This window comes from Mirounga angustirostris, unplaced genomic scaffold (genome assembly GCF_029215605.1).
Source record: "Mirounga angustirostris isolate CCGP_5_RB_7025 unplaced genomic scaffold, mMirAng1.0.hap1 SCAF_6, whole genome shotgun sequence".
Taxonomy (NCBI): domain Eukaryota; kingdom Metazoa; phylum Chordata; class Mammalia; order Carnivora; family Phocidae; genus Mirounga; species Mirounga angustirostris.
In genome coordinates, this window is record NW_026991714.1 from 43,962,401 (window position 1) to 43,978,124 (window position 15,724).

The 15,724-nt window shown below is 41.2% G+C and overlaps 1 protein-coding gene across 7 annotated transcripts in view; it reads left to right on the plus strand.

Annotated features, from left to right (window-relative positions):
* SMG7 (SMG7 nonsense mediated mRNA decay factor) overlaps positions 1–15,057 on the plus strand; it is a 90,861-nt gene extending 75,804 nt beyond the window's left edge. For 2 of the 7 annotated variants that reach the window (XM_045877288.3, XM_045877290.3), the window contains 11 exons: positions 2,069–2,188; positions 3,047–3,473; positions 5,295–5,439; positions 5,930–6,309; positions 6,939–7,310; positions 8,080–8,229; positions 10,179–10,259; positions 10,751–10,910; positions 11,582–11,752; positions 11,872–12,017; positions 12,629–15,057. In XM_045877288.3, the coding sequence (XP_045733244.1) occupies positions 2,069–2,188; positions 3,047–3,473; positions 5,295–5,439; positions 5,930–6,309; positions 6,939–7,310; positions 8,080–8,229; positions 10,179–10,259; positions 10,751–10,910; positions 11,582–11,752; positions 11,872–12,017; positions 12,629–12,742 (2,266 nt within the window). In that variant the 3' untranslated portion in view covers positions 12,743–15,057. The remainder of the gene's footprint in view (positions 1–2,068; positions 2,189–3,046; positions 3,474–5,294; positions 5,440–5,929; positions 6,310–6,938; positions 7,311–8,079; positions 8,230–10,178; positions 10,260–10,750; positions 10,911–11,581; positions 11,753–11,871; positions 12,018–12,628) is intronic. The other 5 variants (XM_045877292.3, XM_054508001.2, XM_064594203.1 and 2 more) reach the window with 5 other exon arrangements.
* Positions 15,058–15,724: the final 667 nt, after the last annotated feature.

The window sequence follows — 15,724 nt, forward strand, 5'->3', positions numbered from 1 at the left end:
AAAATTCACAACCCCATCTTTCTCTGATGTTGCCCTTTCTCTTCATCATCAGACTTCTTAAAAGGGTATAGTTAGTGTGTGACCCTGCTTCACTCCCAGTCATTTCTCAGCCTCCTGCAACTTAAACTATTAGTGCCTTCCTGGTTACCAGACTCCATTGACTTTACAGTTTTCATCCTGTTCAGTTTTCTCTAGCATTGAGTCTATTGATCCCATTCCTTCATGAAGCCTCCTTTTTCTCAGCTCTGCCATCATACTCCATCTCTTTCACTTTCTCTGTACCACATGCCTCAGAGTATTATCCTCCAGAGGTCTTTCCTACCCTTCCCTTCCCACCTTCTGCATTCTCCCTGGTGATCAGATCCATCCTTTTGTCTTGAGCTTTCATCTCTTGGATAGTAAGTCCAAAATTTTCAGTTCTGACTTTTATTTTGGAGTTTGGACTCCTATTTTAACAATCTGATATCCCTTATACATTTCAGACTTTAATATGACCCAAAAGGGCTCTTATTTTCCTATCTGGTCAGCAAAAAATGATCTTTCTATATTTATCTGTGTGCCATTAACCACCTACATGAACTCTAAAAAAAAAAGAAAAATCCTTATTTCCATTAATCTTTCTCACCAAGTCTTTGTAATTCTGTGTTTAGATCCAACTCCTCCGATTTATTTCCCTTTAGTTCAGGGTTTTGTCACCATTAACCTGGAGTATAAAAAGCTTCCTAACCAACCTCCCTACGAAGAGTCCCTCTCCTTCTTTAGGTCATTTCTGCCATGCTTTCATGATTATATTTTAAATATAGACCTGTTAGTGTCCCATTACTGATGCAAAGACTTCAATTCAGTCACCCCCAGTGGTTCCAATATTTTTTTTAGCTTCATGTCCAAGTGCTTGATTTTTCAACCATATTTTCTGCCACCTCCACCTTCCTGTCCCCTAATACTTAACATACTATACATCCACTGTGTCCTGTTCTTAACTATTTTTATTCCTCCAAGACTTTGTTTATGCTATGCCTGGAACAGTCCATTTTCCTCTTCTGCCCTTCCCTTACCAACCTGTATGTACTTACGACACCTGTCAAAGTCTAGCTCTGGTAACACTCTGTGAAACCTTTTCAGAGCTTATCAGAAGGAACAAGCCCTTCTATTATTACTGTGCTTATTCTTTGCATAGTTTTTATTGTAATACTCATCAAATTGATTCATAGTCTCTTAATTTCATCCTTATGACAGAGACTCTTTCTCTTTCTCATTTATCTTTGTGTATTCGGCATCTAGCCTACTACCTGGCAATGTTTAGATGCTTTTATTTATTTTATTTTTTTTTAAGATTTTATTTATTTGCGAGAGAGAGAATGAGAGACAGAGAGCATGAGAGGGAGGAGGGTCAGAGGGAGAAGCAGACTCCCTGCTGAGCAGGGAGCCCGATGTGGGACTCGATCCCGGGACTCCAGGATCATGACCTGAGCCGAAGGCAGTTGCTTAACCAACTGAGCCACCCAGGCGCCCCTGTTTAGATGCTTTTAAAAAAAATCATTTAATGAGGAGAAATCTGAAAAATCCTTATTTTTTTCAGGTTGATTTACCTTTCTAATGTCAATGAGATTTTTGCTCTATATACTTTGTGATATGTATACATTTTTCTGATTTAGGGCCACCTAAAGTGCATAGATTAGCAGTTTGTTAGAATAGGCATACTCAGAGACCCCTAGCATTGCAATGGTCATTTCAAACAAATTACACAGAATACAAGGAAAGTGTTAATGAAAACCTTTATAGTAAAATTATCTTTCCTAATAAAATACTGTGATTTATTTGAGCTCCTCATTTAGAAAGTAAAATTTAAGTAAAAGTATGTTAATGTAATGAATTTGCATGTTCTTTTTTGCTTTGTTTCATTGTACTTCAAATCTTTGGGAGCTTATATTGAAGTGCAGTTGATTACATCAAGTAGCTAGCCTGTATAGAAAAATCTGAAACCATTGCAGTTAAATAGGTGAATTTGGTTGCCTGGGAAATATCTTCAGAAGTTTAATTTTGTATAATTTGCTTATATCAATTTTAGGAACTTGGATTTTTCCAAAGGCCACCAGGGTATTACAGGAGACAAAGAAGGTCAGCAACGACAAATACGGCAGCAGCGCTTGATCTCTATAGGCAAATGGATCGCCGATAATCAGCCAAGGTATTTCTAATCAGATACACTTACACACCCCACATGTGTTTCAGGCTCTGGCATAATGCTATTGATTATAAACTCTTAAGTCAAAATGTTGGTAACACAATATCAAATTATGACCCTGGTGATCCTAAGTATACTCCATTTAATCTCTGTTCTCCCTATTACACTGCCTAGTGTAGAGAAATAGGCTTTGTCTCCCTTGTTAATCATGAGCTTCTGCTCTAATTTATAAACATCTGTGTAAATCTAACTAAATGGTATGTTCACAGTTATGGTGATTTGTATTGATGGGCATGGTGGTCAGTTTCAGTCAGGACAGCTCAGAGTCCGTTAAGTTTCTAGTTCTGCCACTTCCCTAGGTGTGTGTCCTTAGGATCTCCCCAGTTGATTATAACCTTTCCAAAGTCAATAACTGTTTCATATTAATTTCTATCAATCCTCATATTAAGTTCTATATTCAGGCTACTGTAAGCACTTAAATGGTTGCATGTTTGAATGAACTTAGTCCTTCTGAGCTCTAGTTTTTACACCTATAAATGAGGAATTACAAATTACCACTTCAAGGGCCTAGTCTACTGCCTTGTACTTAAGACATGCTCAGTAAATGTAGCTGTAATTAGTAGAAGACATTAAAAGGGCATGGTAATGTGTTGTGGGGATGCTAAGCGATTATGAGAATCTAAATTTTTCTGTAAAACTTTTTAGGTTATATAAAAATAGATATGTTATACTGTGATAACCCCACTGTCTCCAAGTCTTTGGGACCGGGGATGTACTGACTGTTGGGTCCAGACTCAGTTCCACTGTTGGTGTTTTTTAGGTTAATGGTTTTCATATATGGATTTATTTTTACTTTTTTAGGCTGATTCAGTGTGAAAATGAGGTAGGGAAATTGTTGTTTATCACAGAAATCCCAGAGTTAATACTGGAAGACCCCAGTGAAGCCAAAGAGAACCTCATTCTGCAAGAACCATCCATGATAGAGTCACTGGCTTCGGATGGGAACCCAGGACTGAAATCAGTGCTGTCCACGGGCCGTAATCTAAGCAACAACTGTGACCCAGGAGAGAAACCAATGGTCACCTTCAAAGAGAACATTAAGCCGCGAGAAGTGAACAGAGACCAAGGAAGAAGTTTTCCTCCCAAAGAGGTGAGAAGGGACTGTAGCAAAGGAATTACTGTAACTAAGAATGATGGAAAGAAGGACAACAGCAAGAGGAAAACAGAAACCAAGAAATGCATCTTAGAAAAGTTACAGGAAACAGGAAAGCAGAGTGTGGCAGTGCAGGTAAGCTGTATTTAAACTATAATGCAGGTAGAGGAAGGCCCACACAAAAGGCAAGATTTTCATTTTGTTCCTAAAGCCTTGAGAATTGGCTCTTCTGGAAGCTTGAATGCATTCTTTGAATGCTGCACAGTAAGGTCACGTAAGAGCTATGGTAGGTGGCTACTCCATCAGTTCTTGGAAACTGTAATGTGAGTAAAAAAAAAATCTCAATCTGATTTGACGTTTTTATCAATCCTCTCCAATTTAAGTGATTTGAAATGACCAGTTGCAGACCTATTAACTACATGAAGAATTCTATTTTCTTTGGAAAGTGTAACTGCCATTTGTTAATGTTATGTTGGGAAATCTGGGGTCTTTTATAGATCCAATAGAACCAAGAATATATTAAGGCTTATAATTTTTGGGGGTTTTTTTAGTTCACTATAAGAAATAAACGATATTCTTGGAAAAAGGCGAGGCTCTTTTTCTTGGCATTTATACCTGTCCCAGCCAGTAGCGTTATATCACTTCAGTGTTATCCTCACTCATGGGAATTTGTAAAGTAAGAATTTAAGTCTCTTGCTGGGAAAAGGTGAACACTGCTCAATTATTTGTGACTTTGTTTTTCTTAAACCTTTCCAAAGAGATACAGACGATTACATTTAACGGAAAAGGTCTTTGCTCTGTGCTGGTTTGCATTTATACCATTAATGTTTGAACAAAGACCTAAGTAGCCATTTGATTTGTTAGTACATTTTGGCAAACGTATTTGTTTGCAGTAGGCATGAGGACCCTTATTGAAGCCTGCTTGCAAATTAATAGTGCCTTCAGGGTATTTCACCTACAGAGTTTTTTGGGGAAACAGAGAAATAACATAATAGTTGCATTTTAAGATTAATAGTAGGGGGAGAAACAGAAAAACATGGTAGAAATTGAGACAAGGCATGGGGGGAGAGAGGTGCTGGGGAAAAGCAAAGAACAAACCAAATGAACTATAAAGCCAAAGGGCCAGTGTTTTAGGGATGAGTCCAGTATTTCCTGCCTGCTCTGCCTCCGTTCTCTGCAACTGCCTCCCAGCAAGGGCCAGACTGAAAATCTCCTTTCTGGTCTCTCTTCCCTCTTAAATCTACTTCTAGATGATTAAAAAAAGCCTGACAGGAGTCAGTATATTACCACTCTCTGTACCTCATCCTAAGGTCTCTGTAAATGTCACCTGTTTTCCTTCATTTTACTCATTTTGAGCAACCCATATGACATCATATTCTCTGTGGCTCATTGTGTAGGATCTCGGGCCCTGCTCCTTACTGCTGAAAGTATCCTTATTTATTCTAAAGGGGTGTCAGCCTGGGGGGCGGATACCTGACTGGTATGCTTAAGGCTGCCCATATGAAATTAAACTGAGGACCAAAGTATCTCCCCTGTGGGTTAATAATCATCGTTATTAACTCGTAATTCATGTATGTTGTTTAATGAATCCAAGTATAAAGGGCCCTGGGGTCCATAATAGGTGGCTTAAGATTATAGGCAAGTTTTTTAACCTGTTGGCGAGATGTGTCTCATTTGTAAAACACATGAACTCTCAGGTCCTTTCCGTATTTAGTATTTTTATGATTTTGTGAAAGGAAAATAATTACACTAGTAAAACTAAGCCCTTATATCTTTTATTGACGATTAAATAATTTATTTCGATTTTCCCGTGTTTAATTTAGGTAAATTTAAATACCTTCATATGCTTTTTTTTTTTTGGACATAATGGGGTTTTAAATACTTTCTTAGAGTAGGTGCTTCTTTCTGACACATTTGAGTTTCAGATTATTATAGTTTTGCTTCTGTTGGTCATAGGTAAAATCCCAGACAGAACTAAGAAAGACTCCAGTGTCTGAAGCCAGGAAAACACCTGTAACTCAAACCCCAAGTCAAGCAAGTAACTCCCAGTTCATCCCCATTCATCACCCTGGAGCCTTCCCTCCTCTTCCCAGCCGGCCAGGTAAATATACATTTTATACTTTGTTCTACTTAATCTTATCTGTGTATGAGTTTCTGCTTGTTAATTGAATAATTTATAGTCTACTAGAGTTATATTACTAAACCATAATGTTAAAAGGTAGGAGGAAGTTCTCGTTTCTCTAATGCTTATGAAGTTATTTTTGAGCCATTTCTCTAGTTTATATACAAATGCATGTTTGTTATCATGGCAGAATTCCCATCACTAAACTTGACATTTAAGAAACCACCTTTAGAATACTCCAGTTGCTTCAATGGATAGAAATAGCAGCCACTACTCTAATTTAATTCTTGAAATCAAGTTAAAGATTGATGCTTGATAAGTCTCACTTGATGGTTGATCCCTGTTTTTTATAATTTATTAGAGGACCTCCTCTCTACCCTACCCCATGTCCCCCTCAGATGACTTATTTTTGTCTTTCTTTTGCTAAGTACCTTTAGAACTAAAGCTGCTGTGTTCTTCTATTTTGAAGGGTTCCCGCCCCCCACATATGTTATTCCCCCTCCTGTGGCATTTTCTATGGGCTCAGGTTACACCTTCCCAGCTGGTGTTTCTGTCCCAGGAACCTTTCTTCAGCCTACAGCTCACTCTCCAGCAGGAAACCAGGTGCAAGCTGGGAAACAGTCCCACATTCCTTACAGCCAGCAACGGCCCTCTGGACCAGGGCCAATGAACCAGGGACCTCAACAACCACAGCCACCTTCCCAGCAACCCCTTACATCTTTACCAGCTCAGCCAACAGCACAGTCTACAAGCCAGTTGCAGGTTCAAGCTCTAGCTCAGCAACAGTCCCCCACAAAAGCTGTGCCGGCTTTGGGGAAAAGCCCTCCTCACCACTCTGGATTCCAGCAGGTAAGTTACAGTCGCGTGTACTGTGCAGCTGAAATAAGGAGGGAAGGCTGAAATTATTCAGTGTTTGATTCATTAGAAATACTGGTTAGGCTTTCAGATGCTTTTGCTGTGTAAGGATTATGGGAATGCAAAAATATTCTCTTTGCTGTTGAGGCAATTTCACATGTGTTCCTTTCTCTTGTAAAGGATAATAGATCTTAAGTACCATTCTTTGCTGCTACTTCTTGTCAACGTTGTAGAAAGGACTTTGTATAAATAATTCTCTCCTATTTGAACATTAACTACAGAAGGGAAATAGAATCATAGTCTTAATGAGGTGTTAAGGATAGGACACCATTCTTAAATATATTGTCAACCCCACGGTACTTGAGGCAGGAAGGGGGAACACACACACACACACACTCATTTGTTCATTAAATCTCATAAATAATTGAATGGAAAGGGAACGTGAGTTCAGTGCCCATCATCTGTTCCCAGAAAGCTCTGTGTATTGAAAAACCTAAAGGGTAAAGGACTGCTGAGTTCCGTTGGTTGTAAAATCTCTCAGGTTCATTCTGTGATTTTCTGAGTATTGAATGTAACATTGCATTTTATCCTAGTCCTGATGACAGGCATCTCTGATTTTTCAGTATCAACAGGCAGATGCCTCCAAACAGCTGTGGAATCCCCCTCAGGTTCAAGGCCCATTAGGGAAAATCATGCCTGTGAAACAGCCCTACTACCTTCAGTCCCAAGACCCCATAAAACTGTTTGAGCCGTCACTGCAACCTCCTGTAATGCAGCAGCAGCCTCTAGAGAAAAAAATGAAGCCTTTTCCCATGGAGCCATATAACCATAATCCCTCAGAAGTCAAGGTCCCGGAATTCTACTGGGATTCTTCTTACAGCATGGCCGATAACAGAGCTGTAATGGCACAGCAAGCAAATATGGACCGCAGGGGCAAACGGTCGCCAGGAGTCTTCCGTCCAGAGCAGGATCCGGTGCCCAGGATGCCATTTGAGGTGTGTGTCCTTTCCTGTCACCAGGCACAGCGGAGAGAGGTCTGGGGCTGCAGATCTTTTGAATTTCTCAAGTAGATGTTTATAAAGGCCACTCTGATCCGTTAGTGCTACAGCGTGCTGATGACTAACTGGTGTGGCTCTTGGCCTCCTCCTCACAGTTGCACAGCCCAATTGGATCTGGGGGAGCTGAGGAATCCCGTTACTGATGTGCAGCTGTGATGGTCTGGCAGAGAGATGGTGCGGAAATCTCTTATCACAGCATGTTAGAGAATTCTGAAACAAAGCTCCTCTCAGTTGGGCTGAATCATCTAAGTTTAAAAATAGGTTTACTGCGTATTGAAACAAATTGCTTTCTGAGAGGAACAGAGTCAGCCAGTTATCTTTGATAGTGGAGTTCCCCTTCCTTTCTCTCTTTATTCATGAGAAACAGGTGTGTCTGTAATTTTTTAAAAGAGCTGTTTCTCTGTTAGCCCAGGATATGCTAACCCCTTTGCTCCACCACATTGTTTTACTCACAGGCCGCATTAACCTCTTATGTTCGGCTCCATGTTTGTCAGTGTTTCTTGCTGCTTTTGTTGTCTTGATCTTTTGCACCCTTGTCCTTGTGTCACTTTACTTTGTTTCAGAGCCTTTTCTTCTTTGCTTAATACTGTCTGCTGTAATTCTTCTCCTTGACTTGAGTTGCTTTTATCCCCCTAATCATGCTACTTACCCCTTTGTGCTTTTGTCATCCCTTATTGCATCTCACTGTGATCCTTTCTGTCACTAGGACCCCAAGGGCTCCCCTCTGCTTCCTCCGGACCTGTTAAAGAGTCTGGCTGCCTTGGAGGAAGAGGAAGAGCTGATTTTTTCTAACCCTCCTGATCTTTACCCAGCTCTGCTGGGGCCTCTCGCCTCTCTTCCTGGACGGAACCTCTTTGTATGTATTTGACATAATTCCTCTTGCTCTAACCCCAGCTTCCCTGAGATTTTGGAGTCCTTGGAATAGATGATTTCTTTTTTCTGGAGCTTTCCTTCTTTACAGAATTGTACCATTTATTTCCTTACTGCCCAGACTAACCGTCAAATGGTAGTAGAACATGGGAAAACATTTCTGACTCCATAGTTGTAAAGCTCAGAGTCATAGCTTTGTTATATGTGTTATCCAGAAGCATCCTTCAGGGCTGGTCACACAGGATGCAAACCTGGCAAATTAACTTACTTTTTAGGTGGCACTTCCATCTAAACCAGGAATTTCAGAGATCGTTTGATCTTGCTTAGGAGCAGTGGATTTTTCTTCATGGACTCAAAATAGGAAATGAAATACATTCTAGATTTTTTAGTGACACTATTGAACGGTATGTGGCTCTTTTCTGTTTGATTAACTGAGAGCCCGGATCTAAATTCAGAGCCAGATTCATAAACAGAATGAGTAAAAATGAAGAGAATTCTATTTATAAACATTGTTGGAGTGCCGTAGATGAGTGAATACAGAGATAAATAACTAGGATGACATGAAATAAAGTCTTAAGTATTGATTAGTGGTATCTTTTAAAAACAGCCTCTAGAAATCACTCTGCATTTCAGAGGATGGCTGTTTCGTATTCTCGTCAATATTTATATTATATTTTACTGAGGTGGGGGAACATGAAAAGGCATATGCTGTGAAGTTTTCCCCTCCCTTTACTCCATCTTAACAAAGCATAAAACAATTCTGAATTTTACTTTTTTGCTGTTTCTTTCTCATAAGTATGAGACAAGGAAACATCCATAAGATTAGAATGCATTAATGTTAGTATTAGGAGAAATAAAACTGTATGGCTCTCATGACAGAAGCTGCCATCCCTGGCACTTGGAAGTTCCCATCAGAATTTGCCTGGGTGAGTGGCCAGAGAGACGTCCTACTGTTTCACCCAAGTTAGAGAAATAAAAGATCCCTTAGAAACTTAAACTACAAGAGCACAGTGACAGCACCTCAGGGTTGTGGAAAACCTAACTGTGAAACTGTTGGCTCCCTGTGTTTGCCTTTCTTGCCGCTTTTCCACCCATGTGGCTTGACGGCTTGAGGGCCCGGGGGCAGTGCCTCTCTCTCCACTCCTTTCCTCCTCCCTGACTTTCTGCAGTGCTTGCCCCTCCTCCATCTGGGTGGGACAAGTGGGCGTGGAGGGGAGTGGTTTAGGGGTTTTTTTTATGTTTACAAAAAAAACCTTAACTGTAATCCTTTCTGTATTTAACATTGTTAATGATATAATGTGTGTGAAAGTGCTTTGCATGTAGTAGGTGTTTAGTAAATGCTTTGTTGACCAACTACTCAATGACAGTGAGCATCAGAGATTCAGCTTTTTTTCCTGGTAATTTTCTTAGGGCCAATAAATGTTAAGTTCAACTTCAGCAACTGTTTTAATATATACCACAAATAGAGCTGCTTAGGAATCATATTGACAAAACCAGTTCCATTGTCAATGGATTTGAAAGGCTTTAAGTCATTAATGTGAGTGTTTTAAAAATTGGGGGAAAAAACTGCCAGATCAGCTCAGCATCTTGTTTTGAGAGTATTTTAAATGCAACTCTTGATAAGGGTATTCCTGAAGGTCCTGCTAGTAAACACTCAGAACTGCCATTTTCCAGGGTCCCTGGTCCCTAGCAGGGTATCTGTGCTAGATGAGAAGTATTGATCCAGGAGCATTGTGTCTGACTTGCACTTAGCTGGTGTCATGGTATTAACATTTAATTCACATCTTCGAAGCCTTACCCATCACATTGTATATGATGGGTACGTACAAGTATGCTTAAATGGTGGTCTTCTACTTTTATTGTAAAGTATCTTAAAGATTAATATTAAGAAAATGGAAGCCTTATTTAACTACCTTTTTTTCCGGGACTGTGAAGAAATCCTTGTTGGAGAAGCCCTCGGAGCTCATGTCCCATTCCTCCTCTTTCTTGTCCCTCACCGGATTCTCTCTCAATCAGGTGGGTAGACGGTGAAGAATCCTGCTTTGTGCTTTTATAGTAGGCTAGTATATCCATTTTATTTCCATACCCCTATTTTTCTCTTCCTTTCTCTTCCATATATTGGTGTCTTCCAGACATTTTATTTTATCCTCTGTCCCTCTGATTCGGGTATATGAGATACTTGTATATTATAAGTTTGAACCCTTTAACTTCTCATTAATGTGGAAATCCTTAGGGCTCTGTTGTTCAGCCAAGTGAATTATTCATACTTCCAAATCTGGGTGGTTTACATAGATAGAGAAAATAAAGAGTGAGGGAAAGCAAATTAAGGGAAAATGAATTTAACAGGAAAACCAAAAGAAACTGAAATAAAAGCCTTCAAAAGTTTGTCTTGTTAAGAAAAGCTTGATACACTTAAGATGCTTAAGCATCTGAGAACATGAACATTACATTTTCTTAAATCTCTTTCCTTGGAGTGAGTTTATAACTTGGTTGTCATTGTCTTTCAGGAAAGATACCCTAATAACAGTGTGTTCAATGAGGTATATGGGAAAAACCTGACAACCAGCTCCAAAACAGAACTTAATCCTTCACTGGCCCCCCAGGAGACATCACTGTACTCCCTCTTTGAAGGGACCCCCTGGTCTCCATCACTTCCTGCCAGTTCAGGTATTGACTAGTATTTAAATTACAGACCTTGCCTTTCCTATTCACTCAAATTGATGATGAATTAGTATGATTTTGTGATTATAAATATGGTAGTTTTTTTTTAAGTAGTTTCTGAAAGAAAATAGGAAAAAAGCCTGATGAGCCAGTCACATAGTAAGTGCCACTAAAAAAGCTTTTTTACATCCTCAACAACCAGCAGAGTTATAAGAGAGAAAAATGTGGGTTCTGTCTTAAGATTTGCAGCTGTTCCTTAGCTTTGTTTGTAGATACTCATTCTTTGCAGGGAAAGTTGCACTTTTTAAAATAGAGATTTTTTTTTAATCCCTGTTTTATAAATGGAGTTTGATTTAATAGTAATACCTAAGATTAGGCAGTTCTGTTTCTAGTAGAGAAGACCAGTAGATATTTACCTGAAACAGCAATGCCAAAATAGTGCATGCCCAGAATTGTCTGGTTTTCCTTTTTTTTTTTTTTTTTTTTTTAAAAGCAAGGACCATGCCTTAGATATGTGCAGTAAGACTAGCACATGTGGCAGAGTCCCTTTGGGGGCCCTTATTCCGCCTTTCTCCCAAAGCTGCATGGTTATCTTTAGTAGAATTTAAGTGGAAACTTCAGTTCTTGGTTTGTTTGTGAAACATCTATTAATGTCTTGTGTTGTTGTGATTTAATAGATCATTCAACACCAGCCAGCCAATCTCCTCATTCCTCTAACCCAAGCAGCCTGCCAAGCTCCCCTCCAACACACAACCATAATTCTGTTCCATTCTCCAACTTTGGACCCATTGGAACTCCAGATAACAGGGATAGGAGAACTGCAGATCGGTGGAAAACTGATAAGCCAGGTGAGATCCAGATTTCATTGCCTAGTGAAAGTGAAATCACTTACTCTGTCCTTCTCTGGTGTTTGGTGTTTGACAATGACAGAACATCTTGAATTCTTCATATCTCTTTGCATCCTTAGCCATGGGTGGGTTTGGCATTGACTATCTCTCAGCGACATCATCCTCTGAGAGCAGTTGGCATCCAGCCAGCACTCCAAGTGGCACCTGGACAGGCCACGGCCCCTCCATGGAGGATTCCTCTGCTGTCCTCATGGAAAGCCTAAAGGTGAGTGGGTTTTAGGAACAAGAACCACGAGAGATGTGGTTCTGCTTTTGTTCCTATAAATAGCCAGGCTTATTCCTTAGGCCCTTAGAGTTGATCGATTCATAGCACATATCTAGCAAAGTCCTAGAAACATGGTCTACCTTATAAGGTTCTTGAATAGGAATTTTGTTTTTTAATTTGTGAACTCACTAGTGATAAAGCAGTTATCTTCAAGGGGGACAGAAACAAAGGTTTTAGTTGCATTGTAAGGTTAAGACAATTCTGATTCATTTTGGAATGTTTGATTTAAGCCTTTTGTGAACAAATAAAAGAAGGGTATCTAATTTTAGAGATGTTTTGTTTGCCTAAAATCTTTATAGTAAATATTCTGTGGTCCCACGTGGCCCTGAGTTTTAGTAAATATTTCACCTTTTCTGGTTTAAAATAATCCTAGTGGGAACTAACTGGTCTTGAAGACAGTCTTACAACAACGTTGTCTAATAGCTGGGTTTTTTAGGGGGCAGGGATCTTGGGACATATATGCCTTTATATTTGGCGAGGATTGAGAAGCAAATCCCTTTCAGACATCCAGGCATTTGACCCCTGCTGACAAGCTCTGGGCTGTTTTTCAGTCTATCTGGTCCAGTTCCATGATGCACCCTGGACCTTCCGCTCTGGAGCAGCTGTTAATGCAGCAGAAGCAGAAACAGCAGCGGGGACAAAGCACCATGAACCCTCCACATTGAGGCCAAAGTGGCAACCCTGGGAATGAAGGCTCCATAAACCATGGCATGTTGGGTTTGCAGGACTGGCCCATACAGTCCCCTGCAGGTGGCAGCCCTCTTTTCTGTTTCTTGCTGTCGAGAGGGTGTAAGCGTTCCACCGGCGCGCTGAGTGTGCACGAAATGTCCGCAGTGCAACAAAAAGAACAAAACCATCAGGAACTCTCCGTCCCCCTGGGGCCTTCCGGAGGGAGAGAGGAACTGCTGTTTGTCTCACTCAGTTACCTGATATCACCGCCTCTCACCTTCTCCATCGTGCATGTCCCCAGCCACAAGGGAAGTGAAAGCTGAGAAGGGGAGGCAGATGGGAGAAGCCAACGGGAACTTCTCAGTCCTTTTTTCCTCTTTGGGGAATAAAATAGGAATCCATTAATGGTTGCTTTGCTGACTGAGAATGTAGTTGAAATTATTCCTGAACATCTTTTATTATTGTTATTACTCTCAGTAGTAAAATATCACACTGAATTCTTCCACACACAGATGTGCTTCTTCTAGTCAGTGTGCAGCAGGGAAAGCCCCGTTCACTGCTCCTGCGAGAGGTTGGTGGTGACAGGATGGGGAAGCTGACCTCTTCAGCCAGTGGACGTGTTCCATGAGGGAGAGTCCAAGGCCTCAACTTTCACTCAGAAGGTTCTGGCAGGCCCTCCTCTGGCCTGGAGACTCCAGCAGGAAATGCCCTTCACTCTGTAGGTGCTCGAGCCCCAATCGAGGATGCAGTGTGGGTGGTGGTGCTGGGCTGGACTGGCAGATGACTGCTGTAGGATTTTAAATTAATGTTTTTGATTCCTGTACATTTTCCAGTAGCATAGCAAGCAGTCTCACAGAAGGCAGGCTGGTCCGTTCGTGGCCTGACACGTTTTAATAGGTAGAAGCTTTCAGTGTGGTTATTTTTTGTTGGATTGGTTTTTGTGACCCCCATCCTGCTTACCACCCACCTCCTCTTGTCCCTACCTCCATCCCTTTCCCACCCTATGCTGTCTGCCAGTAATTGTTTCTATTCCTAATGTGTACAACATCTCGCCAAGAAGCAACAGCATGGGGTCCAGCAGTTGGGGCCCGAAAGACAGTCTGACGAGGAAGGAAGCAGCGGCGTCTGCATAGCGCACGACGGGCCAGGCCCCTGCCCAGCTGCGCCTCCCGACCTCCACTTTCAGAGTGAAATTCAAGGCAACACGGACGCGTGTGCATCATGCACAGAAGAAAACAACGAAGTCCATTCTGGAAAAGGCGAAAGAAAGGAAAATAAACTTTTATTTGGTATTTATTAGAAGGAAAGAGGACTGAAAATTTTCTTGTGTAGAAACAGAAGGACAGCATTTCTGTTAGTTCCTGGAGAAGTAATATTTTAAGGGGAAATTATGGAAACAGTCTAAATGTCCAATTGCTGTGCTAGTGGTGAGGTCTGTTTCTGGGAGGTCTCTCTCGTGTGTGTGTGTGTGTGTGTGTGTACATGTACACACGCGTGCCCAGCTGCTCTCCCTGGGGGAGGGGGAGTGTGTGTGAATGTGTGGAGTCAGTGTGGGACTTACAAACTGGAAGACAGCTGCAGAGCAAAGCACATCCAGGAGCCCCGGTTGTCACTCGAGTCTGGGCAACCCCAGCAATGGAAGGGGTGAGATTAATGCTCATTGCTCTTCAGAGACAGTGGTTGGAGCCCCGTATGCTTACATTATTGCTCTTTAAGTTTGACATGGTGTTTGGGGTTTTTTGTTTTTGTTTTGTTTTGTTTTGTTGTTGTTGTTTTGAAAGGTCTGAAAGGGTGAAGCCCCCCCACCCAATGGCAATATGAAACCCTTTGTGCTTCTCTCCAGCCCCTTCCCTGTGTCCGCCTCTCTCCCATCCCCACCCTTCCAAGCCTTCTTCCCTACTACCTTGACCCACTTCGTGTGTTTGAGCTCTGCATTCAGGCAGCTGCAACATTCCAGTGTTTGAGCTGTCCCTGATTCTTGCACCCTAGACGAGCTAGCCAGGTTCACTGTCTCACTCCCTGTATTGCCCACATCCCATCTACAGCCCTGTTTCTGCATGAGAATTTGGTGTTTGGAATGTTTTCTGACTCTTGGGGCGGGGTTCCTCGCCTTATCATCCTCAATGTGGAGTAATGAGGAGGGAGAGGAGAATCTTCATCAGAAACTGGTTTTGTGTAGTAAACTTTCTCTTGTGTTTTTTTGTTTTGTTTTGTTTTTTGTTTTGTTTTGTTCTGTTTCGGTCTGTCTGTGCAAGACCTGCAGCTGCTGAAATCAGCTTTGCCTTTAATTAAACCATGTTCTCTCCAACCAGATCTGTGTGTACGTTGTTTCTTTTCTAACCTAAAAGAATACCCTGCTTAGAAAAACAAATATTTAAACTACTTAGAAGTCATCTAGGGGAAATCAGAGATGGTCAGAAATTGAATATGCTTCAGGGTTATTTATGCTTTCGGTAGCATTCCAAACCAGTGTGCATTATTATGGAAAGGGATGGGTGAAAGAAACTGTCAAAATTATTTTATCTAATGAATAAAGGTGGGCTTATGCAAAGAAGTCAACAGCCCTCCATTTTTATCCCTATTTTTACTGTCCGTGGGACAGTGCAGAGATGGTTTCTCTTTCTGGTCTATAAAAATCACGAAGTCTGATCAGCCCCAATGGTAATTAGTGTTCTTAGCTTTGAGGTTGCGTTTCTTTGAGTTGTCTCCAGAATTTCCAGTGGTAGCCTGCCGGGCCTGCAGCGGTGGGTTGGAGGTCAGTGCCACGGCATGCCGGTTTGTGTGTTCACTCTGGTCAGCAAGCCTCTCACTTCTGTGTTGATTCCATCTACACGTCATTTCCTAACTGCTTTTCACAAGCACCTGCACACTTGAGTGGTTACAAAACCATACATACTGTACAACGAGGAGAGAGGGAGGGAAATGAAGGCGAGTTTCTAAGGTCTAGTATTTGTTAACCCCAAGTTAACCCTAAAAAA